The sequence below is a fragment of the Mercenaria mercenaria genome, chromosome 13 (assembly GCF_021730395.1).
Source record: "Mercenaria mercenaria strain notata chromosome 13, MADL_Memer_1, whole genome shotgun sequence".
In the NCBI taxonomy this organism is placed as follows: domain Eukaryota; kingdom Metazoa; phylum Mollusca; class Bivalvia; order Venerida; family Veneridae; genus Mercenaria; species Mercenaria mercenaria.
In genome coordinates this window covers 60,521,120-60,548,363 of record NC_069373.1, presented here as the reverse complement: position 1 = coordinate 60,548,363, position 27,244 = coordinate 60,521,120, and the positions used below count along the sequence as shown (strand labels likewise).

The 27,244-nt window shown below is 34.3% G+C and overlaps 1 protein-coding gene across 15 annotated transcripts in view; it reads right to left on the bottom strand.

The window, feature by feature from the left end:
• The window catches only part of LOC123530286 (cilia- and flagella-associated protein 54-like), a 112,642-nt gene that overhangs the window by 36,733 nt on the left and 48,665 nt on the right, over positions 1-27,244 (bottom strand). For 12 of the 15 annotated variants that reach the window (XM_053521975.1, XM_053521977.1, XM_053521976.1 and 9 more), the window contains 23 exons: positions 23,989-24,249; positions 22,533-22,694; positions 21,635-21,817; positions 20,905-21,323; positions 20,103-20,250; positions 19,532-19,687; positions 19,220-19,342; positions 18,594-18,761; positions 17,748-17,877; positions 13,208-13,300; positions 12,727-12,853; positions 12,204-12,327; positions 11,508-11,696; positions 10,001-10,096; positions 7,063-7,128; positions 5,365-5,469; positions 4,675-4,772; positions 3,575-3,885; positions 2,982-3,175; positions 2,044-2,283; positions 1,678-1,907; positions 756-1,159; positions 261-446 (listed from right to left, as the gene is read on the bottom strand). In XM_053521975.1, the coding sequence (XP_053377950.1) occupies positions 261-446; positions 756-1,159; positions 1,678-1,907; positions 2,044-2,283; positions 2,982-3,175; positions 3,575-3,885; positions 4,675-4,772; positions 5,365-5,469; positions 7,063-7,128; positions 10,001-10,096; positions 11,508-11,696; positions 12,204-12,327; positions 12,727-12,853; positions 13,208-13,300; positions 17,748-17,877; positions 18,594-18,761; positions 19,220-19,342; positions 19,532-19,687; positions 20,103-20,250; positions 20,905-21,323; positions 21,635-21,817; positions 22,533-22,694; positions 23,989-24,249 (4,213 nt within the window). Of the gene's footprint in view, positions 1-260; positions 447-755; positions 1,160-1,677; positions 1,908-2,043; positions 2,284-2,981; positions 3,176-3,574; positions 3,886-4,674; positions 4,773-5,364; positions 5,470-7,062; positions 7,129-10,000; positions 10,097-11,507; positions 11,697-12,203; positions 12,328-12,726; positions 12,854-13,207; positions 13,301-17,747; positions 17,878-18,593; positions 18,762-19,219; positions 19,343-19,531; positions 19,688-20,102; positions 20,251-20,904; positions 21,324-21,634; positions 21,818-22,532; positions 22,695-23,988; positions 24,250-26,109; positions 26,131-27,244 lie in introns of all 15 variants that reach the window. The other 3 variants (XM_053521987.1, XM_053521989.1, XM_053521984.1) reach the window with 2 other exon arrangements.

The following is a 27,244-nucleotide window of genomic DNA, read 5'->3' as shown; positions in this document are numbered from 1 at the left end:
CAAAATTAAATCTAAAAAAATGTTAAGACTTCATATATAAATGTAACAAATCTACAAGCACATCATTATATATCTGAGTTACAAAAAATAATTTCAGAGAAACCTTGGTGTCTATCTATCCAGCAGGATCAAAAGTACTCAGTGCTGGTATGTGTGGTGGCAGGGTTGTGACTCTCCTTTCATTAGCAGTAAACTCTTACAATCAATGAACTAAGCACTGTCTCTGTACAAAAGATGTATATATGATAACTAAGAATTACCTATTGTTTTCTCATAAGATGTGATGACTGTCCCTATCTGAGATCTATGTATTGGAGCTGTCTGGACATCTGACGGGTCCAAATATTCCTCTCGACTGATATCTGGAGGCATTGTAGGCTGGGGACGGGCAGTGTTTGGTATAAAGTCAACACGTGATGGCTGTCTACTCAGTGCTGCCTCAGACACTGTAGGTATTGAACATGATTTAGAGATTTCTCACAATCAGTAAATACATAGCAGAAAATTACAGCTAAATGCTTTTAAGAAGCTTAAAGACCAAAGAAATTGTGCAGAGATCTGACAAAGAGAAAAAGTTTGTTCCGCAAAGTTTAAATAATTTTTCACAGGACTTTGAATAAAAACATTTTTACTTAAAAAAGATTTTTTTTTTATATTTGCAGGAATATCATACATTTGTACTTTTAAACTTTCAAGACACTCAATATAATGCATTTTATCACTAATTATCTGTAGTTGTCAAGAAAATAACTTACTATTTTGTTGGTTGGCTAGGTAAAGCACCATGAGTTTCCTGCTATGTTGTAAGGCCCTTGAGGTGTACTGAGACTTGTCAAAGGCATCATACAACACTGACAGACTGTATGGCACATCTAGTGGTACTGAAACATTCTTCAGTGCATCTTTACTTGTGTACAGACCATGTCCAAGGGGGTCGATACCTGCCCCTGCAGGTACTGGGGGCAGGTTAGACTTGTCAATAACTAGCTCTAACTGTTGAGTGAGGTATGTCTTGGCAGTGACAACAGAGTTTAGTCTATACATGAGTTGTTGGTAGTGAGGCTGGGGTGGAAGTTTACCACCCAGTTCCTGGATGCCATCGGTAAGTTTACGCTGTGCTTGAACCAACAGTGGGATCACCTGTTCTGCATGACGCTCACTGAATGAAGATAATATATCACCATAATTATTGAGGTTTACTGTTTTTATAAATAAGTAAATAAAATATACAAACAAAATATTTGCAATCAATCCTTTAACAAGAGCTGTCACTAATGGTGACAAATGCCCCTGCAGCGCCTTGACCTTTGACCTGGTGACCCCAGAGTCAAAAGGGGTCGTGTACTCAATAAGTACTATCAGCATGTGAAGTTTGAAGGTCCTGGGTGCAGTGGTTCGCGAGTAAAGTGCCTTCATGCAAAAAGTTAACGTTGTGACGAACTAACGAACGAACGGATGGACAGTTGAAAACTAATATGACTCGGGGGCACATAAACATGCTTTTGAATAGAATAACACCTCTAACGTCTATGCATAAACTGTAATTGTCCCCACAGCAGGAATCAGTTGTAATTATATAGAGGAGAAGGTATCATATAGTTGTTTAAGCACCAAAATTGATCCCACATAGACATTTGCTAAGATAAGATGCAAGAAACATAATTTTTTTCAGCTTACTTTGTTAGTGCATTAAATTTGAGAGCTATGTCCACCAGTTTTTCCCATTTCTCTTCATAGTAAAGAATCTCTAACACTCGTAGAACCAATCTCCTAATGAACCTGACATCTAGTACAGACTGGTTGTCTGTTGGATCCTCAAATTTCAGACTGGCACCTCCAGCTTCATTCAGGACACTACCAGTCCAGGATTCAAAATACTCTCCAAGCTTCTTGCCCTTTGATTTGGCCTGCAACATTTGATGAAAAGGTTTTATTGCTGTCATCAACAATTCTTCCTAAAAAATTCTACTTGTTTAAACTCCATAAAATATTTGTGACATTTCTATTTACTAATACTGAAAACAATGAAGAATTAAAACTAACCTTAGCTGTTTGAGCTTGTAGATCTAGTTGTAACTGTGTCATCATGTCTAGCAGACAGTCAGCAGCTACATGTAAAGGTTTCCAGGCCTTAGATCTAATCTCATCTATGGTAAGCAGGCCATTGTCCTGGTCACTTAGTGTTGGTGTGTATGCCCTCAGTAAGGCGGTGTGAGCGCTGTTCCATAATGCCCTGGCAGCGTTCTGCAACAATGTCCAGTATTGTCCTCTATGAGCTAATACCTGAAACCATGACACAAAAATTAGAAGAGATTTTGATTCTAGCACATCAAGATGCATAAATATTTGTAACTTGTAAGATCTCTTACAACTGAAAAAGAAATTTCTCACATGTCAAACATTTAACTAGCCCATCTACTGTTTTTCTATGCACATTTTTTTTCTGTAACAGTGAAACTAGAAGTATTTATCACATGAGTAGCTACAATGAAATTGTAAAGGTATCTTTTAACATTTGTTTCAACTATTTTAAAAGAGCATCATACCTTCAGGTTAAATGAGAAAGTATTCTGGAAGTAAAGCTGTACATTAATAGTAAACAAACAACTTGGTGAGATATATTTATTTTGGAAACATTCCTGTGGTAATGTAAACTCATTAATATTTGTTGAGGAATAATTTGTGGAATATTTCATAGTTGCATCAATCCACAAAATTAAATGAAAACCAACAATCAAAAGTCCCATTCGTTTCATCTTGATGGGGGAAATTCAAAAACACATTTCCCTGACTGTTTTTGCCATAACCACAAATTTCATGCCCGTAAACTTAAATGATTTCAGAGCACATGAAATGAGTTTTAGTCATACAGTGAGTTTTGCTGTAAACAGTATGTTGGTGTACTTAATATCTTTATATAACTTTATATACTGTACTGACAAAAATGATATTGATTCATGGTGGATTTGATATAAACTTACAATTGCTTTCCTGAAATAGTCAAAAGATTTGCTGATAAAGTCCAGAGTTTCCTCGGCAGTGAGAAGAGTTTTATCTTGTTGTTGCTCCTGTGTTTTCTGACCGTGTGGTCTCGATGTACTCAAGTCTGAGCGGTATGTTCTCGGAGTGTCCTCAATTATAGGTGGTTCTGTGAACATTGGTGGGGGAGGTGCTCCTGTAAATAAACAAAATAATCAATGATTTATATGTCACAGAAATAGTAGAAGTACTGTCATTCAGATATAAAATATAAGCAAGAACCACAAAGAAAATATTTGATTTTATGCCATTTTTTGAAAAAATGTGCCTGTGACTGAACGTAAATGTTAACTACGTTTGCATCACTATGTTTCATACAGTATTTATCATTCTCTACAGTCCTTGAACACTGTATAATAAGTACTATAAGAAGATCTTTTAGAAGCATAGAATGCAACCAAGCAAAATAATAGCTATACGATAAGGAAAAACAAGTTGTCACAGACCAAATGAGAAGTCATCATAAGCTTCAAAACCACATTATATTGAAAACAAGAGCTTGCCACAGTCTCCTGCATAAAAATTGACAACTCACCTGTTGCAAGAGCTGCAGCTATTTCTATACCAGTGGCTGTAGTTTTAGGTCTCTCATACCCAGCTAGATCAAGAGCCTCTGTGGTCTTTGTCTTAGCTTTAGATGATATAGTAGGTAAATCATCATCGGAGCTCAGTTCACTATCATCCCTATCTCTGTCTGTGATAGTTGTAAGCTTCGTACCATCCTTCATGTTTTGCCTGTCTCCTGGCTCTGTAACATTTGCATGATGCAATGGTCCACCTTCCCAGCCAACAACCAGGGTACCAGCTGTCTCAAATACAAACCATTCCTGATCTAGGAAATTGGTCCTGAAAATAGCAGAACATTTTTTAAAATAGACATTTCATTCATTTTTAGTTGAAGATATCATGCATATAAACAAATTTCCATAAAAATCTAAGCATCAAGGTAAATAAGTAAACAAGATTAAAACAGGAACAACATAGAAATTTCAGTACCAAAATTTTTTGCAGTGTAACTCAAATACTAAACTAGAGCTGCTTTTGAGAAAAGCGCATGTCTCCCACAACTGCCTAATTATCTGAATAGTAGTATATGAGTCAATCATGCATCAAGACCTCAACTGCCTTATCAGACTTTTAGTGCTTTGATTATCAAAAACAACTTTCAAGGGCCATAATTCCAAAGTGCCTGGGCCGATATGGCTAGTTATCAAACTTGCCCCGAGGAATTATTGGCAAACACACACTGTTCAAGTTTAGTTAATATCGGATGAGAAATGTTCGACATAAAGTGCGTACAAGATTTGTGACAGACACACAGACTGACAAACAGACTGACAGGCACACATTCTAACAGACCACAGACAGATGTATATCAATATGTCTCCCACACCGCTGTGTGGTGGGAGACATAATTAAACCAATGAATATTTAGAAATAAATATAAAAGATATGGAAAGATACCACCAACAGATTACCTGTCAAAACAATCAGTATTAAACTGACCACGTATTCTGTTCTACACATCATAAATTATAATATCGATGTGAGACTGATCTATATCTTAAACGTTTTCGTAAGTATTTTTGTAAAAGATAAAATAGCATGATATTATAGATATAACTGTACACTTACTTGTACATAATACTATCCTGGTTTCCAAGTACCTTTTCTCTCTTCTCAAGCTTGTGTAAGAAAGCATTGAACTGGGCTAACCCTTGTAGTATGTTCAACTGTAACAAGGTCAAATGTCATTACATATTTTCTCTCTTATCGCTCATTGTTAAATGTAACAATTTTTCTAACATTTTTCTTGTCTCTAAAAATTATCTTTAAGACATACATTTTAAAATGTTCTCTATCTGGAATATGTCACAGCCTAAAGTAAACTGTTCTTAAGTTCTCTGTCAGACATATTTCACAAAATTTGGTGTATAACATATTTATAACTTTACACGCTTGAATTTAGAACAAATCAGTTAATTTTAACTTAATGTTTTAAAACATTAAAAATTGTAATGAGCCGCCCAAGTGCCATCCATGCTCTTCAATTAATCTGTGTATATACAAATCAAAGCATTAACATCTACACAAAACAAGCCATCTTTACCCTTTAGCATGCTAGATAAATTGTCGTCTGCTGGAAATGTCGTCTGCTAAAATTGTAAAGTTCATTCAATTTGCTCCAAAATTGGAAGAAATATTGTCAGAGTAGCAAACAGCTTGGAACCTGATCAGACGCTGATAATCGGCGTCTGATCTGGTTCCAAGCTGTTTGCAAAGGCTGTTAAATTCGCCTGCAGCAGGCTAAGGTTTAAAACCTACCTGACATTTCCAAGGCATCTCATCAGTACAGATTTTCCTGAGTCTTTTTTTCCTGTGCCAACCTCGGAACATGTCTGGTAAATGCTGGCTTACCTTCTCTAGAGCCTACATAAAAATATACAAACATCACTTTAAAAATATTTGTAACCTTAACAGATAAAACAATGTTACTGACTGAAATGTAACGTCAGTTTTTTTTTTATTTAAAGTTTTGGTGATCCATGTAATGATAATATTAGAAGTCTGAAATAAGAATTTTTATTAGTACATAATTTCTTAATTATTTCAATCAAAGAGTACTTCTAATCTTGAAATACAAATATTTCTTCACAGAAATTGACTATACAAAAAAAATAAGATGACTTTTTTTTTTATTTTAACTAATTCTTCCTTGATGATTGCAAAAACAAACATTTACATTTATGTGTTCAACTCTTTTCTCATTCCACAACTAACTGCAAGGTGCAAAAGTCTATCTAAACACAAAGTACCTGTCCCTCTCTTCACTTTTCTATTATCATACTGCAATGGTTCTCTTATGCTATAAAGCTTTTTATTATGTATATGAAAATCTATACCATTACATGATGAAGTCAGAGAGAAAAATGATGGCCACAAAAATATCTAAAGTAAATCTACAACCCATTTCAACCATGGGTAAGAAAATCTAGAGGTTGAAAATTTGTTTAAAAAGAACACTACCAAGTTTTTGGACATAATTATCTCAAAGAATGAAATTTTCCTTATAACCACAATTGTATTGGCATGGTAGCCATTTCAACCATTTTATCCAGTACTTTATTACAATACTGAAGTTATGTATGGGTCATAATAATGATGTCACATAACAATAACCTCATGAAGTGTTAAAGGTTTAAAGCTTACTATAAAAAAAACATTGCGCTGCATTCAACAGATTTTGTAAACCTTACTAAAACAAGGTGGAAATAATGCATTCAAACTATAAGAACGTATTAATATAACGTAACCAGTGTGAAACAGCTGACATTCGGAACATTGCAATCTGTTTCTGTTTTGTGCATGTCAATTTTATATCTACTACTGTATTTAGCATAAATAATCTAGTGCCAATGCCTATTAAAAATACATGAAACTGCTGCATTTCAATAGCATAATTATATACATAATACTATGAAAAAAAAAATCCCCAGAAATTCTACATCACCTTGCTCTACATCTTACCGAGGCATAATAAGGATCACTGAACTGTAAATAAACAACTGGATGATGAATGACCATGATGATGAATGAAAATGATGATGATGATGATGATAAAAGAAGTGAAAAGAAAAAGAAGATTACAATGACAAGAAACATGTACAAAGGATGAAGGTAATGACACTGATATCAATGTGACTGTTGCTGCTAAAGATGATAAATAACTGTATAAGTAAAACAGAGAATGCAAATGGGAAAACAATAACAACTGTTATTATCAGTATAATATGCTCTGTAAGAAACATCTGGGAACCAGTTAGCAAGTGCTTTTGGTTCATGATACTTACCTTGATCTAAACTAGCTACCAGTGTCTAATTTTCTTTTAATTCTTTTTTTTTTGCCTATCAATGATTTATAAGTAATCTTTTGCTTTTTTATTTATGTCTGGAATGTTCTTGATAAATATTAGTTAATATTTTTACCAGTTCAACAGTTACTAGTTTAACCCTACAACTTACCTTGACCTCAGCCTCTTCCTGGGCTTGTCTGGCAGCATCTGACATATTCTGGTTCACATGAAGGGCCTGGTAAAAAACAAACATGTTTTGAGATTTACAAAATCTCTGAATTTAAATACAGTATTAGAGAATGTCACAGCAGCTATAGAAATGTGTGTGTCAGCATTCAGATATAATCCAAAACCTTCAAATCTCTCACACTTAGATACTTTTTCAAAATTACTTTCTTCATCATGTGTTATCATATGTGAACAAGGGTGCCAGAATGTCACAATATACACCCGTCATAGCAAATTTCTTTACTCTAGCACTTGTATTTGCAAATGGAATTTTAATTCTGTGCTTGTGTAGTAATTCTTTTGTTTTTCTAAGTCCATAAAAAAAAACTCCTTACCAGGTAGAGATACCTTAAAATACACCTAAAATTTAAAAATAACATCTTCCCTACAGTTCTTCCCTACGGTCAGTTGTAAAAAAGTTACAATATTAGTAATTTATAGTAACAACTAAAGGTAGTTAAACTTAAAAAAAAAAAAAAAAAAAAAAAAAAAAAAATCAAAAAAAAAAATCTTAAATCCACACAAAAATCCTTACCAGGTAGAGAGACAGGATATAATACACCTCAAGATTGGATGTAACATGCATGTTGTACTACAGAAAAGTGGTCTTGATTTTTCCCTACGACTAGTAATGAAAAAGTTACAATATAAGCTATTTAAAGTAACAACAAAGGGAAGTAATTCTAAAGAAGGGACCTGAGCATGACACTCAGTCTCATGTTGGTGTACAATTGTGCCAATTACATCAAATTCCCTCCATGCATGAAGAAAAATTGCTCCGGACAAAGTCATTCTTGTATCCAACCTTTGGCCTCTAAGTGTGACCTTGACCTTAGACCTAAGGCCCTGGTTATTGTGCATGAGTCATGACACTCTGTCTCATGGTGGTGAACATTTGTGCCAAGTTATATCAAAATCCCTCCATGCACGAAGAAGAAATGCTCCGGACAAAGTTTTCATTCTTGTATCCTTTGACCTCTAAGTGTGACCTTGACCTTCGACTGAGGGACCTGGTTCTTGCTCATGACACTCCGTCTCATGATGGTGAACAATTGTGCCAAGTTTCATCAAAATCTATCCATGCATGAAGAAGATATGCTCTGAACAGTCATTATTGAATTTGACCTTTGCCCCTCTAAGTGTGACCTTGACCTTAAACCTAGGGACCTGGTTCTTGTGCACGACACTCGATCTCATGATGGTGAACAATTGTGTCAAGTTTCATCAAAATCCGTCCATGCATGAAGAAGATATGCTCCGGACAAAGTCTGTGGATGCTGCCCACCCAGCTGCCCGCCCATTCGGCCGACCGCCCACCAGGGGCGTTCCCATAATATGTCCCGTTTTTCAAATGGGGTATAAAAAGTGGTTCTGAATGTAATAAGAATTTGGGCAGTTGGAACAAGGGCAAACTACTGAAATGTCAAAACAATTTTGGAAAGAAAAATTCAAGTCCTTAAACACAACTTAATCTCATGCAAAACCTATTTTTTTTTCCTTCAAAGTAAAATATTATATGCAAAATTTGGCAACAACATATTACCATGAAATTATTACCGTAAAAACTTGAATATATTACGCTAGTATGTATATTATGCATCCCCGATCTTGTATCGAAATCTTGGGAAAAATGCTTACATTGGAATATATTACGCATCGAAAAATCAGTCAGAAAACGTTGTTTACAAACTTGAAATCGGCCATTAGCGGCATGCGTAAAAATTATTTCTCGTGAAAATCCAATTGCTGAATAATCGGTTACAGACAACAGTGACAGTATCTGACAGACAAATTCTTTCTAAAGTATTTGAGAACTTTCTCAAGCTGTCAACACCTTAGTACACTTTAACAGACGTGCGAACAAACATCTCATAATTATGGGCACATCAAACGAGAAAATCGCGGCTAATTAGCATGTTTGTTTAACAATGTACGAGCTGCTGTATTGATCAGTAATAATTTGCTGGAAATAACAAACAATCTGTTTTAACTGCAATTTATTTGAGCATCCTTGAAAGATAATGATTTTAATGATCAAACACCTACAACCCGGAACCGCGAAATTTTGTATTTTGCCTAATTATTAAACTGACACATTATCCGCTGCTCTGGATATGTACAATACTTATTAATTAAATTTACTAATACAAAAAATTTAAACTCACAAATAAAAACTTTACCATGTATCATCAGAGGTTCCTTTCAGTACGTGTTTTTAGACCCACCCAATAAAACGCTCTTCAAGAGGAGGTTAAAAAAGCATGGCCCAAAATGTATAAACACATGACAGTTGACAAATTGTCCGATTTTCGCCGGTATTTTCGGGTTTTCAAGCTGGGAAAAATTGTTTGAAGCTCTACCTTGGTGTATATTACGCATCCCTTTGAGAAAATGAAAAAAATCGTAAAAAAAATGCGTAATATATTCGAGTTTTTACAGTAGCTTAAATTAATCCCTATGAGTATTTATGTTTTTGTTTAGTTTGTCTGTTTAGGGTTTAATGCCATTTTTCAAGAGTATTTCAGTTATGTAACCTAAACCAGTATTCTTGGATTCTTTACCAGTACAAACCTATTCTCTGCAAGTAACTGCCAACTTCCCGCAGTGGATGACAAATGATTTTAGACACAATGACTTTTATCAAATCATCACAGAGAACATAAGCCTCATCCGTGGAAAACTCACAACCCTGTGATCCGTCGATCTGCACTCTCGCTACTGAGGTAAGGGGCGCACTTTTATATTTTTTTAGTATAACTATATTTTGTAGGGGAACAAATGTCAAATGTTTCACAGAATACTCAACAAAAAGAAAACAGCATGTTTATTGGATAAAATTAATAAAATCTAGAACAATTATTATAGATAAAATGACCAACCTTGTATTTCTGCTTTCTTTTAGCTTTGGGGGCTGACTGGCCTTTGTTCTGGACCATTTTGGCGCCACCTTGTGGAGCCCTTGGTGAGCTGAACTCCTGAGGAAGCAAGAGATATACAGCTGTAATACTGGTACCATAAACTGTCTAAGTGTTGTAGCTGATCAAAGGTGATAACTAAAACTGAACTGATTTCTACAGAAACAATAGCTTTTGCAAGAAATAAGACTGAAATTTCTCCAATTAAATGTAAATCAATTATGTCAAGGAAGACATACAGAAAATATAAAATACACAAATTATGAAGGCAAATGAATATTTTTGTGTACACACAGAAAATAGAAAATATACAAATTATGAAGGCAACTGAATATTTTTGTGTACACACAGAAAATATACAAATTATGAAGGCAAATGAATATTTTTCTGTACACACAGAAAATAGAAAATATTCAAATTATGAAGGCAAATGAATATTTTTGTGTACACACAGAAAATAGAAAATATACAAATTATGAAGGCAACTGAATATTTTTGTGTACACACAGAAAATATACAAATTATGAAGGCAAATATTTTTGTGTACACACAGAAAATAGAAAATATTCAAATTATGAAGGCAAATGAATATTTTTGTGTACACACAGAAAATAGAAAATATACAAATTATGAAGGCAAATGAATATTTTTGTGTACACACAGAAAATAGAAAATATTCAAATTATGAAGGCAAATGAATATTTTTGTGTACATTAAGAACATATGCAAATTATGAAGGCAACTGAATATCTTTGTGTACACACAGAAAATATACAAAATATGAAGGCAAATGTTTTTTTGTGTACACAACATGTACATTGTAGTGTTTAGGACTATTAAAACCACTGAACTATTTATTAACATCAAAAAGGGATTTAAAACCATTTTAAAATATCTAACAGTAACTGTATGATAACTGCAAATACAAAACATGCAATAAGTTTTCTGACAGTGAAATCTGTCTTAAAACATACAACAGTGAACTTCTACAATAACATCACTCAATCATTTTCAATGTAAATCCAATCTTTTTTGTTTTCTTTTTAATTTTCAATACAGATTGAATCACCATATGATACATTTCTGATTCAGGAAGAAAATATTTCTTCAAAGAGTATGTTCAAGCTAAAAATTCTGGGTCTGTATTCATTAATGTTTTGCATTCAAAACTGACTAACTTTTTTTTTCAAACTGTATATTTCAAAGTCTTTGCTTAAAATGGTATTTAGCACATTTTTTTAAGAAACTTGGTTGAAGTATGAAACACTTTTCTGTCAGAGAATTAGTACAAATCATGAACAATTTGAGTTTCAAAGCCTGACTGATATTTTTTGCCTTAGGAAAATTATAAATAAAGGCCCAAAATTTGATCGAACTATACTGAAAACAACAAACAGTGAAAAGAGATCATTTTCAATGTGAAACTCTTAACAACATGCAGAGGTCAAGTCTCCTCAAACATTTATATAACCTCCTCGCTGATCATGAGAATTTTGCCACTAGGTAGTTTTGCACCAGCTTTAATCCCTATCGTACTCCCACGCCTTGTCTGTGAGGGGTTTACACCCAGTTTACTGGATGCTCTGCTGGTTTGCTGGACGCCAGCCCGACTCACTGACTTGCCTGTTCTACTCTGGGACATACCAAGTCTACTTGGTGCCTAAGCATAGTTGTATCATATCATTTCACTGAATATTTATGTCAGCAATTTAGAATAACAAAATTTATTATATAAACTTTTATCTACATGAAGAAATAAAAATTAAAAAAAAAGGCTCTAGTTTGGTTTCCATTTCACTCACATAATTTTAGTCAGTGGTAACTTTTAAGCTTTGATTGATGGAAGAAACATCAAACTTATTTCAGTTAGCCATTCTCGCATACCAGATGTTTACCATGGTTCCCTGGTCTGTCTAGGGTACCATGTTGAACATCCAATGAATGAAAATGCAGTTCTCTAACTGGATGACTTTCTCATATGAAAGAAACTCTGCATCCTACCTGGGGTCAAACACACGGTGATGAATGACATAATAATTCATAGTCAGCAACCTTAGGCAATAAGCCATGGAGGCACCACAACAAAGACAAAAATACTTTAAAATATTAATAACAATTTTAATGATTTAGCTGAAATTTGTATAAATAGTAGAAGAGATTTCTTTACCTTTTCTTTACTGTACTCCACCATAGCGGCCGCAAACTTCTTCGGGTCATCACCAGTGACGGTCATAGTACCACCAGGTTGCTTGGTTAGGAATGCACGAATACCAATAATCTGTTCATTACGTCTGCAAACAGAATGTGGTTCTTTTTTCATTTTCATGAACCTTAGAATCTGAGTAGCATTACTCTTAGAGCAATGGTTAAGAAAGTGTATGACACTGTACTGTGTTTGCATTATGTCAAGCCTACGTGGTATATGTCATTTCTTATATTTTATCAGGACATATTTTCAATGCCAGCTAAATAAATCTTTCAACGGTTAAAATAATAACAAACAAATCTCTGCAAAAAGACAAAAATAAGGGGAAAGAATTGTACTGATAAAGTCAGACTTTAAGCATGGTTAAAATCAGAAATAACTTGATGGCTTATATGAAGATCAAACATTGCATTAGAAGTGTTTTTATGTTTTAGTGCAATTTCGGTCACATGAAAAAGAAAGATATTATTGCAGACTTTTGTACCTTGCTATCCATGTCTCAGTGTCTTCACACCAATCTAGGGCAATCTCCGGCAGACCTTCAGTCAGGGCTTTCTGGGCAACCTGCACAAAGAACTCCAGGTAGCGGGCTCTCTTCTTGAATTTTGCAACTGTAATTTCAATAATTAATCAACATTTAATCAACTTTAACCTGGCAGCACTTTAGTTACTTCAATCCCATGAATTATGCAAACATTAAAACAATGATTAATTTGATGACTTATGCAAACACTGATATAATGAGAGAGGTAAGAGGCATTGATTTGACTTCAGCAGGTCTATGAGACAGAATTTATGTTTAGTAGATCTTGAGTAGAGTGTTTCATTTGACAATATTTCAAACTGGTAAATAACAAGTACAGGCTATAAAAGCTATTCCTGAGAGAATAATAAACACAATGTCTAATGGTAAGTCTGATCACCAAGTGATCCTACATTTGAGGTGACAATTTTTGGGTACATACCTTCCCTATATGCAATCCTGCTAGGAAGATATGCAATGTATGCATGAAGTATACTTGGGTCCTCATTACCAGACAACTCATGGTCACTCTGGGCTACAACCAGAAGTAAACAAATACATAAAATTTCAATCACCATACATGTAATCCACTTTACTAAAAAGTTCTATTTTTCTTCTATATTTACTTTTTTTGGAGCTTTTTCAGAAAATATACCTGCACCTTCTCAAAACTTGTTGAAAAGGGAAGATTGTAAAGTAAGAATAAATGCAATTATCATCTCACAGAAAAATAGGATAAACCTTGTTGAATTTATTATCTTACACTGATGACAAAACTGAATGTTATTAACCAATGGCAAGGCTGCATTCCGTGACTGATTGTAAAATTCTAGTTCACCAAAATTTATGACGAATATGAAAAATGTTCATTATATTTTACAGCTGATTAATATAAGAATAGCAAAATTATTTTCATAATAAAACAGTTTTAGTAAAGCAGTAATTGGCAGTTCTGAATTTGCACTAACTTTAAAATCAACAGAACGTGATGCTGGCATCGCATATTAGAAGTGTCATATACTTGGAGAAAAAATCTTTTCTACCATTTGGGAAATAGATTTTAGTTCTGCGTGCTTTGTTGGCAAATAAAACACAACGGTTTTGAGTTCAGATGCATAGTAATCTAATCACAAAGATCGAAGGCCTGAGTGATTAATTACGACGCATCTAACAAAAAAACCAACGTGTTTTATTTGCCAACAAGGCATGCAAAACTAAAATCTATTTCCATTCTAACACATACGCATTACACCAGGAAGGGATACTAGGTATATATAGGTGGAAAAGCCAAAGTAGGTCATTTTGCAAAACGTGTTTAAATCGACAAGACTAAAACAGTAAAATCCTTCTTCGTTTATATAAAAGAAAATCTTAAGTGTTAGAATTATCCTTCTAACATCTAAAACAATTATATCTATTATAGAACCAAGGATTCACATGGTTTATCATCTGATATACCATGGTTCAGAGTTTAGATTTGCAGGAATTCAACAAGGAGGTAACCATAAGAAGGTCTTATTTACATTCCAGCATGTTCATAAATATATTATGATAAACATTGGCTGATCGGCATTCATGTGATGATAGGAACCGTATGTCATGTGACAAAACTTGACATTTAAGCTGTTGTTTATCATATAACATACTATGCTTGATTGCTTTCTTTGTTTAACTAACAGAAACATCGACCCAATTTTATTGTTAAAGATTTTATAATTATCAACAAGTGCATTAAACCTCTACATTAATGACTATAATTAAGTTAAACTAGTTTAATTTTTGAGTCCCTAAATGACTGAGTAATATTCATGTTTACTTAATAATTCCTCTGAAAGAAGGCAACACACACAATGAAGGCATACATTGAATCTGTATACATTTACAAAAAACTTACCATTCGCTAACATAATTAAAGACATTTTAAGAATTAATATAATGTGAAAAATCATACAAATTTTAATATCAACATTACAGTCACTATAAAATGATTTGATTTTACTAATGATTAATAAAAAGGCAGCAGAATTATCCTAAATCATTAATTAATCATTCATCATCAACAGAATTCTTTAATCTGTGTTTTTGCAATTTAGAAAATGCGGCAAAATTTAATACAAAACTTAATATTAACAAAACATAACGTTTCCCTAAATTAGGTTTTATCAAATCATTGATGGATTAAAATCTATATTACCATAAAATATCTACCATTTCTACTTGTCATTCTAACATCTAAATACAACAACTATGATTGTTAAGATCATTAACATGTGCACTAAATCCCTAAATTAATGACAATAATCAATTAATGATTTATCTAAGTTGTGAGCCTTTAAAAGGCTAAATAATTTTCATGTTTACTTGATAATTCCTCTGAAAGAAAGCAACAGGCACAATTAAAGCATACATTTACACATTTACAAGAAAACTTACCACTTGCTAACACAATTTAAGACATTTTAGGTATTAGTTCAATGCCAGTATAATAACAATTTTAAATACTTAAAACATAAGAAGGAACGCAAACTGCGAGCAAATAACTGCAATTTTTTTATCCTACTAGTTTCAGGCTAAATAAGCCCATAAAATATTACATGTTTGATACCTTCACTTTAAACGTGGCCTCGTTGGGCACTGAAAAGGTACTTGCTATTTTTCCCTAAACAGGTACTTTGGGACAGATAGTTTGTTTCATATGTACCATATACACCAGTACATGTAAATTCAAAAATATAGACTGCCACTGTTAATTACTATGTCTTATTCTTTGCAATGCTATAAATGTTACTATTGGTTTAAAAGTTACTGTGTGGTAGTGAAAAAGAAATAACAAGAGGGCCATGATGGCCCTATATTGCTCACCTGAGTAGAGTTGCTTGCTTGAACAAATTTCTTAGCTAAAGCTACATGTCAAATATCTAAGCTCTAGGCCTTCTGGGTTTTTTTAAAGAAAATTTTGAAGATTTTTCTATGTACAATCAAGTAACCCCATGGGGCGGAGCCAATTTGACCCCGTGGATAATGATTTGAACAAATTTTGTAGAAGTCTACTAGGCAATGCTACATGTCAAATATCTAAGATCTAGGCCTTCTGGTTTATTTTTAGAAAAATTTTGAAGATTTTCATATGTAAAATCAAGTGACCCCTGGGGTGGGGTCATGATTTGAACAAATGTTGTAGAGGTCCACTAGGCAATGCTACATGTGAAATATCTAAGCTCTAGGCCTTCTGGTTTATTTTTAGAAAATTTTTGAAGATTTTCCTATGTAAAATCAAGTGACCCCTAGGGCGGGGTCAATTTTGACCCCGGGGTCATGATTTGAACAATTTTAGTAGAGGTCCACTAGGCAATGCTACATGTCAAATATCTAAGCTCTAGGGCTTCTGCTTTTTGAGAAGAAGATTTTTTAAGATTTTCCTATGTAAAATCAAGTGACCCCGGCGGCGGGGTCAATTTTGACCCGAGGGTCATGATTTAAACAAATTTTGTAGAGGTCCACTAGGCAATGCTACATGTGAAATATCTAAGCTCTAGGCCTTCTGGTTTATTTTTAGAATTTTTTTGAAGATTTTCATATGTAAAATCAAGTGACCCCTGGGGCGGGGTCAATTTTGACCCCGGGGTCATGATTTGAACAAACTTGGTAGAGGTCCACTAGGAAATGCTTCACACCATATATCTAAGCTCTTTACGGCTTCTGGTTTTTTAGGAGAAGATTTTTTAAGATTTTCCTATGTAAATTCAAGTGACCCCTGGGGCGGGGTCAATTTTGACCCCGGGGGTCATGATTTAAACAAATTTTGTAGAGGTCCACTAGGCAATGCTACATGTCAAATATCTAAGCTCTAGGGCTTATGCTTTTTGAGAAGAAGATTTTTTAAGATTTTCCTATGTACAATCAAGTAACCCCTGGGGCGGGGTAAATTTTGACCCTGGGGTCATGATTTGAACAAACTTGGTAGAGGTCCACTAGGCAATGCTTCACACCATATATCTAAGCTCTAGGGCTTCTGGTTTTTTTTAGGAGAAGATTTTTTAAGATTTTCCTATGTAAAATCAAGTGACCCCTGGGGCGGGGTCAATTTTGACCCCGGAGGTCATGATTTAAACAAATTTTGTAGAGGTCCACTAGTCAATGCTACATGTCAAATATCTAAGCTCTAGGCCTTCTGGTTTATTTTTAGAAATTTTTTGAAGATTTTCATATGTAAAATCAAGTGACCCCTGGGGCGGGGTCAATTTTGACCCGGAGGTGATGATTTGTACAACTTTAGTAGAGGTCCACTAGGCAATGCTACATGTCAAATATCTAAGCTCTAGGGCTTCTGCTTTTTGAGAGGAAGATTTTTTAAGATTTTCCTATGTAAAATCAAGTGACCCCTGGGGCGGGGTCAATTTTGACCCCAGGGTCATGATTTGAAGAAAATTGGTAGAGGTCCACTAGGCAATGCTTCACACAAAATATCTAAGCTCTAGGGCTTCTGGTTCTTGAGAAGAAGATTTTTAAAGATTTTCCTTTCGGTTGCCATGGCAACCACAGTTCTGCATGGAATTCAATTCTTTGAACAATTTTGAAAGGGGGCCACCCAAAGATCATTCCTGTGAAGTTTGGTGTAATTCTTTCCCAGTGGTTTTCAAGAAGAAGATTTTTTTACAAATTGTTGACGCACGACGTACGACGGACATCAAGCGGTCACAATAGCTCACCTTGTCACTTCGTGACAGGTGAGCTAAAAACCCTAAATATTAAAAAATTTAATACAGACATCTTTTGAAATCCATGTTTAATTCTGGATCACTTTCCCGAAGTTTCCTTTATACTAACATCATACCTGGTGTCTGCATACAATTCATTATTCTAATATCAAGACATTAAAAACAACAAAATTCAATTTAATTTTTTTTACACAATTCAAAAAGGACTACACAATACTTTCTTCTACATCTGTACAGTACCATGATACATGGATATATATTTACCTTGTTTTGATATGCTCAGCATATGAGCCTCGAGGGCTTTGAGTTCCTCATTGAGGGGACCATCTGCCTCATGGTCCTTCGTCATACTCACTGTTCCTCTCTTCCCTCGCCTTGACTTATTCTTCAATGCCTGAAATAATTAAAAACCTTTCACAATAACTTGCATGCAAGTTTCAATTTTCAAGCAATTAAACACAGTGCCTCTAGGTTTTGATCTGCTCGAAACATGTTTGCCTCAAAAATTAATTTAGGACAATTCTTAATATTTTTTAACAGTAGTTTTAAATATCTGTCACATTTCCAAACATCTGCAAACTGCACTTGGTTCTGCACCAGTCATGCCTTTCCATTGATTTATGATAAATTACTACACAAGTAGACTTTTTTTTTGTATGAATATTTTACCCTAATTTATCTGTGTGTTATCAATCTTCATATGGTTATGGTATCAGAATTGTTAACCCTTGCCCTACTAAATTTACACTGGTCACAAATGCAGAATCAATCGTGTCCAGCATGACAAGGGTTAAATATTACTGCCCATTTTACTATGGTCTACGGTCAGAAACTTTTACTCAAAAGTAAAAAATGCAAAATTTCAAATTTGTGTAACTGCATAAAAATAATAAATTCACAATGATGAAACTTTGCAAGACACCCAATGACTGCAAGGCCTAGACTGCTTCTAAGTTTCAGGAAAATTTGTTTCACATTACAAATAAAAAAAAAATGCTTTTGAAAACAAATCAACACTTTTCTCACTCAGAATATGATAAATGCACTCTTATTTTAGCTGTTACTTTGTGATACAATTCTAGCATTATTAAGAAATGTTTCAGTATCTACCTGTAGATTGATGGAACCAGCTGTCTCCTCATTGTCTGCACTGGTATCCAGTGTGGATCCCTTCTCTAACTGATCTTTGGCTGGTTCTCCACTTTCAACAGCCAGAAGCTTGCGCCCAGCATCATTTAGGTTGTTAGCAAGAGATTTCTGACCCCAGTTCCTCAATACCTAAATTATTTAAAGAAGCTATAGATTTTATGGCAATTTACAGCTAATAAGTAAATTATGTTAAAGTTGCTTTAACCAAAATCTGTATTAAAAAATCAGTTAAAATTACAAACTTTTTGTAAATGCACGTAGTCTGGAACAGATTTACATTTTAATAAATGCTCTAAAAAAAGACAAAATTTACTGCCATTTAAAAACAAATGAAGTAACTGAGTAAAAGTTGCCTTCACTTTTCATTTAGTTTAATTTACAAGAAAATATTTTTTTCAATAAATCTTCAATGAAATAGACTAGCATACAAGTAATTTTCTGTTTTCCTTGACTTTGGAAGCTGCCTGTTTTTGTCTAAAGGTACCTAAGCTTGACTGAAAGCTTGTTTCTTTACCTAAAGCTATATAATGAACAAGACTTTTTTACAGTCGTATGAGAAAAGTTATGATAATAATGGTATTGCTTACTTTAGCCATATGGAAGGTGATACAAGCTGTCATGTGATGCAGACTGTCGGCGATGGAGGTGGGACGTTTCTGCCGTAATCCTGCTGGTATCTCCTGTAGCACTGCATGACATCTCTGCAAAACCTGTAACAACAGCAGTGAAATGCCTCCACTTAATGCACTGGACAGAAAAAAGTCAAAGGACCATATCACTTGCAAAAAGAATCACCTTAAATTTTAACCAATTCTTATGACCCCATTTCATGGTTAGTCAGGAAGTCTTTCGAATTTCATTATCCATATAATTTTAATCATATAAGATGTAATGTTTACCTGGAATACTGGTATAGATGGGATCTTGTAGAAAATGAGTGGGGCTACGAGACCATAACACTGTACGACTGCCTGGAGTGCTAGGTTAGATTCATTGAGCCAACCTGCCAGCTCTATAGCAACCAACATCTTCTCACACTCCTTTAATCTCTTGATCTGTACAGGTACATAACAGCATTAGGAATAAACGGTCATAATTTTCATAACTTTGTACAGAATAATGCACACAACAATGCATATATGATCATATGAATCAAATGGCTAAATAACCGTAAACTGGATACCACAATAATGATGTAATGTGTAACTTGGTATCATGGATTTAAAATAATTTCAGTTATTCTTGTAGTTTCACCTTAATCATTTATACAAAAGTTCACTCATTTAAGTTCCAGAATTACAGGGTTTTTTTTCAGGTATTTTTTTTCATCTCTGATCATGCACTGGAAAAAAATCTCTTTCTCAAAGACCCAAAATTAGAATTATTTGAAAGCAACATCACCTATACGGTGAAAGGATTTGCTCTAAAGAGGTTAGAATTTATATTTTTATAGCCATCTTATGTGGTTACCTGTCCTCGATACAATGGTCCTTTATCAGTGAGAGAGTCACAAAAGAGTTTCCCTTCTCGTACATTGATGTCCACACTGATAAATATACTGGTGAGGAACAAACGAAGGTTCACTGGTGAGGATAGACACACAATCTTCTGGTTCAACCTGAAGCACCGAATTGATATCAGTAACTGTTGACAAAGAGGTTGAACACATTTAACCAAATAAAACATCTGAGTCAGTTTTATTAGACTGAATCTTATTTATCATATGCTTGACACTGTGCAAGAGAAATAAACTCATCCCATTATTTTGGAATTACACTTAGTGTAATGACATTTTGACACTGATCATTGTCTCAAGTACAGAAGATGTCTGTAGAACTAATTATTGTCTATAATAGTTCAACAGAAAAAGCTAACATGTGATACAAAGAATCTTACATTTGTGTGACTGTCTTTCCACACTGAATTTATATCAACTCCTTAAATTAAAATGATGAAACACTTGTCAGAACCTCCCATTTATTATTTTATCCAACCTGTTTAATAAATTCAATAAGAAAAGACACTATTGTAAGATTATCTATTTATTTCATTCTTGTTGTTACCAACTGGGCCATTAAGATAATACAAATGTAATTTTATTTTTGCCTCGCACAGAAGAGTACATGTATGACAAAGATGAAACTTTGACCATTTCAGGAAAGAAAGTTTTAGACAAAGATTTTGCGGTTCTGTTTGTTGACAGAATTGTAAAAAGGATTTTAAACACTATGATTAATGAACATATTTACTGTATCTTATCAAAACTTCATACCTCATCAAAGTCAGTTTGAAGTCTCTCTCATTAGACGATGTGTACGTTCTACCTTCTGGAGGTGGAGCTTCAGCAATGAAATGATCCCAGAGAACATCACATGCTCGTCTAGAAATCTCGTAACAGCCAATCTGGTATGAGATCTGGCTCAGGAACGCCCATGTGGTGAGAACTGGGAGTGGGTGGTTGGCCAGGATAGGTCTAGTGCTCTCCCCTATGCTATCCCCAATCAGTTTACCATCAACAGTATATGCTGCTACACCAAAAACATATCTTTCATTAGCTTTCAGTCCTGACACTCTTAACTCTGTGTGATGATATGGGATCTGTTCCCCTGTCCCTTGGAAATAGTAATCATTGAGCCGTGCCTTCACATTGCTTCCTGTGGCATTCCTGGCAAATATCCTGTACCATGCAACCTGTTAATCAAACTACACTGCTTGAAAAATTTGAATGAAGACCTTTAAAGTTCATTTATACAGATTCATTCTAAAATACACCCATTCAGATCAAAGAAGATTTTTACTTTTTCTAAATGCTTATTCATGATGCCATTGATAGACAACTGTACTATTTTACCACAAATTATTTTTCAGTCTTTAAGTGGGATGAAATTCATACACTAAAGTTATATAAACAAATGCACCCCCTGAAATGTATTTTTTGAAAAAGTAAATTTTCCAGAACAAAGAAATTATTCCTACTTCCTTATCCATATACAATGTTATACCTTTTCTGCAGTGCTAGGTTTCCACGGTGCTGGTTTGAAAACCATAGAGTTGTCTGTCCTTGACAGCAATATTGGAGGTGGAGGGACACGCCCTTCCGCCATAATATCCTCACATATCCCTGTGTTTTCAAGATAAGTTCTCTTCTCCTCCACCTGGGCTTTTTGGATACAGGTTGCTGCATTCTGTATCAGAAAAAGATATTGCATGTGTTAAATGGTAACCAATGCTGCAACTCTGGTACCAAAATAAAAACTTTAAAACTATATTTTTTATTATCTGAGTGGAAAAAATATATAAAGAGACTGCTTTCTTTTGTATTTGGACTATGAAAAAAGCCAAATCAAAAACCCGTCATCAACATATATGTAAAGGTCAGCTGTCAAAGCATATGTTGCAGATCTGAATAAGCTCTGATGTGCAAACAAATTTTAAAACTTACAAAGAATTCTTGGTAAGTTTTGCATTACTAATGTTTCTACTTTTTCAAACTCATCATGCTTTACATCGTAAAACTTAAGAATCCATTTCAAAAGGTACTTGTTAAATAAATATTCAGCAGTATGCAACTGATGACACAAATACTCTAAAATGGATGCCTCCATGGTAAGCCATTTTCATAATTTTCAAGAATCTTTTTTAAAAAGTTCTCCGATTTTAAAAATTCTTATAGCATTATGAATGCTTGGGTGATGTCTTGCATATAAATTAAACTTATGTTTACCTCCTTTAATAAAGTCTGTGAAAGCGTATTTAATTTACATATCTGTTGTGTACATTTTTTTACTGCAATGCTGTGTATATATTTTATAAATTTTGCCAGTTTCAAATTTACAGAAAAGGATTAAACATCAAAACACAGTAAGTAAAAATGTACAAGGAAAGCAATAAGAATGTTACCTCCAGCAGTTTTTTCTGTTCCTTGGTTGCCTTTCCATCATTGGAGCTGAGGTAAGCTTTCTGCATGTACAACAAGGCTTTTGATATGTTGTTCTTGTTGGCACGGCCTAGTAACTCATCCATTGACTCAACATACGTATCTATCAGCGACCTATCACTGCCCTGAGTTAAAAAAAAAATAGTCAAATATCAGCAGAGTTTGAACAGGGTCATGTCTGAGATTTCATTTCATCTTAGTAGATGTTTAGTACTTCTACATACCATGGCTTTAAAATGCAATTTTCTTTAATGATTATATGACAAAATTTGTCTGTGAAGAGCATAAATAAAATGCTAATCTTGGAATCACCCTAAATATCCACAACAATAACAAGAGCTGTCTCCATAGGATGACACATGCCCCCGATGGCACTTTGAATGAATAGTTATGGCCGATGTTAGAGTTTAGGACCTTTGACCTACGGTCCTGGGTCTTGCGCGCGACACGTCGTCTTACTGTGGTACACATTCATGCCCAATAATTTTAAAATCCATGCATGAATGACAAAGATATGGACCGGACACGCCCATCAATGCACTATCATGAAATATGACCTTTAACGTCTAAGTGTGACCTTGACCTTTGAGCTATAGACCTGGGTCTTGCGCGCGACACATCGTCTTACTGTGGTACACATTCATGCCTATTTGAAAAATCCATCCATGGATGACAAAGATATGGACCGGACACGAATGCACTATCATGAAAAATGACCTTAAACGTCTAAATGTGACCTTGACCTTTGAGCTACAGACCTGGGTCTTGCTTGCGACATGTCGTCTTACTGTGGTACACATTCATGCCAAGTTATTTGAAAATCCATCCATGGATGACAAAGATATGGACCGGACACGAATGGACTATCATGAAAAATGACCTTTAACGTCTAAGCGTGACCTAGACCTTTGAGCTACGGACCTGGGTCTTGCGCGCGACACGTCGTCTTACTGTGGTACACATTCATGCCAAGTTATTTGAAAATCCATCCATCGATGACAAAGATATGGACCGGACACAAAAATTGCGGACAGACTGACAGAATGACAGACGGTTCAAAAACTATATGCCTCCCTTCGGGGGCATAAAAAGTGTAAATTGTGTGGGGTCATGAAAAATGGACTGCCGAAGCGGGTATGAATGAATTTGTCATGGAAATTGGCTTAACTAAGACATCAAAGACTACAAAAAATGAGTCTGGATACCAGTTTCCTAATACAATGTTCAGACTGGTCAATTCAAAATTTGAGTTATAATAACATTTTGAAAAGTTTGGCATACAAATTCTGCTTTACAGCCATTGGCTCAAATGTCTCCCCATCATATACCAACCTTATTCAAAGGTCACTTAAACTTTTAAAGCTTTTGCTTAAAATGTTAAAAAGTTTACGATGCTTGCAGAGCCATAAAAATGCTTACAAACTGCATTCTTGAGCATGTTCTACGCTTGAAAGGTTTTGGCATGTTTGTAGCAGGATCTGCCCCCATCTGTTCCAGCTTCAGGCAAACTCTGTGGTACATAAGGATCAACTCAAGGTGAAGGTCTTTCACAGTGTTCCATACAGCAGTGGCAGTCCCTCTCATGCTCTCTGGTATCAGCTCATCACGATCGACAAACGTGTCTTCTGTTACCTCTCCTTCCTGCCGATCATCCGGGGTGAATAACTCCTTGTTCAATTCCTGGAAAGAAGGGTAGTGATATAGTTAGTCTGCTTATGTGACATAGGAATATGTTACTTGAGCACAATTTACAGGCAAGAATTTCAGTTATTTTAAACTCTGTATCCTATTCATGGTACACGTATTTTTGTCATGCTCCTAGTAGTTAAGTAAGGATAGTTATCATACTACATTATTATAAAATTACAAAGGCATGCACATGATCCATGTTAATCATTCATGCTCTATCTCACATTACTGTAGCTCTTGTAATTTCTACAGGTACCAGTTACATGATACACCACTGGCAAAGATATTCAAAGCTAAATGTGATACTCGATTAAAAATGTTTTTGCCTCAGCAAAAAAACAATTGCATTTGTTTTGATATTTGTATACAATTACACGTATAATCAGTATGTGCTGTGGTGTCTATTGCTTTCTAATAAATATTCAATTCATGTGATATTATGAACTTAATCCGACTGACAATTTGGTGAAAATCCAAGCCTGTAGTAAAATCCACCTTTAGATTTTATCCAAGAACAACCTAAAATTGTTTTCTTATGTATATATTACACATACATTTCCAAAAAGGTAATATTATAATCAATTTGAAATACAGAACTGCAATACCTGTGGATCTACAAATTTAGATTTTCACTAAATTTAAAGTCATATATATATATATTCCTATATACCTGTACATAATTAACTAGAATTAGATACTCTTCATAAGACTATTTATACAGACAATGAAAGGTGTCACCTTGATCATAATTTCTATACATTATTTTGGATTAACTATAACAAAATATATGTTAGTGATAGATAACTTACACAACTCACAAACAATTTGGACACAACTCTTTTCAGAAACCACAAATAGACCTGGATTTCTGAGGTCATAAATAATATTCATGAGTCATAAGTCTAAGATGTACGTAACATAATAAACTCATAAACTAAAATCATAAACACCATATCGAGGACATTGATGGAAACAATTCTGAGGTATATTAAAATATTGGCAGTCTAAATGTATCTTCTACCACGAAAATATTTATCAGTTATCCTACTTCAATTCATAATTATGGAGTAGATTGTATATTGACCCATAATTGGCAGAAAATTCTCAAGGTCACAACACTCTGTAGGTCCTTTCTCATATTATCATATGAGATACATGCATGTATGGGGTGTTGTACATAAAAAGCTTGTCATGATGTGACATATAAGCATTGGTTGTTCCAATGAATATATAAAACCATTCAAAATGTAACTGAGCGAGAAAATAAAACTGTAAGTATGATATATACATCTTATAACTCCTGATTAATGCATTTTTCCCAAATGGAAACACAAAACCATGATTCAGTTCCTTATTGTTTGCATGCATGATGGAGTAATCATGAATATGCTGCAGACACAGGTCTCTTTGTGTGTGATGTACAGGTCTGACAAATTCTGACAAAAGCTTACAGTACATATACAGAGAAACTGTTAGATGTACAAAACTATATATTAACCTTTAGCCTGTTGGCAGCAAGTGATTCTGCCTGGGCGGCCACTTCAGACTATGCAGGCTGATCATTATCTGCACTGTTCGCAATTCAGTCAGTAAATTTTCAGTGACCACCCCTTTGAATAAGAAGTAGTGCATTTGTACTGCCGAAATTGAATGATGGACCAGTCCATTTTCGAAATTTAGCAGGGTAAAGGTTAATAGATATCTATATTAAATCTGATGACATATTTGTAATACAATCTCTCAAACATCAACATTTCATCACAGCTCTATTTTCAATTGCAAAAAAGATGTCAGACTAAACTCTACCAGTACAGCACATACAGAACTCCACATTATTTTTACATAGAATACCTTTCTCATGGCCATTACATGCTAAAAGAAGAAATATGCAGATGTTTCAGCAAGTTAAGCAATTTCATGCAGTGGTATTCCAAAATACAGAAGTACTCCACAATACAGCAAAAAAAATATTGCTGAGTCAGCATTTTTAAAATGTGCTTTTCACTTACAATTCTACTTGTCTTTGGGCTGCTACTGTATTTTTCTAAGCCACTGAATTTCTCATTGCAATTTTCTTAAAATGTAATTGGAAATATCTCTAAATGTGACATAATAAAGTTTTCATGGACTTACTGTTGAAAAAGTCTTTATCATAAAGTCACATAGAATATGATCAGACTTAATGCCAAAATATTAATCCTTAACTTTCCTTACTTCTTTCAGGGGTGGGGTACTTAATATAAGTAAGGTTCCCTGTGGTAACTTGAGATATTTATTAGGAATCCTACAAGTTTCCAGCATCTCTGTTGGTCAAGAGAGGTTTCCTATTTGATTCATATGGAGTTAGCAATTCTTTATATGGTTACTGCCACTGAAAATCCGATACTGTAAAAGCACATATTTTCGCTGGGTGAAAATTTCGCAAATTTGAAATTTTTAGTATGTTTGCGAGGTTTAAATTTTTGCGAAATTGTAAAATGGTATCCTACTTGAATTAGAATTATACTAATGGGGAATATTTATACAAAAATCAATTTTCGCGAAATGTTGGGTCTCTCGAATATAGCAAAAATTAAACCCTCGCGAAAATTTCTCCTATTCGGAATGCAATTTCTTAGTTATTTTAAATAAATTCAACAAATACTGAAGGAAAAGGCAGCCAAAAAAAAAATATTGTAACATGGTTTGTTGTTGACCTGATACAGGATAAACATATACTGTGAAATCGTTAATATTTGTGGTTGGGTCATAATCCATGAAACTTGGAAGTAACAATCATATCTGCAAAAACTAAGCATCTGCAAGATTTGCTGTATATACAAAGCAAACAAAAAAGTCAATCAAAATATCTAGTCTAGCTAAGAATGAGTGTTTCAATAAACATGTTAGCATGATCATAAAGTTGAAAAAATAAAGGTTAAAGTAGCATTAAAATGTTCATCTATACTAAAAATATTTTTTTTATTAATATAAATCATACTAAGTT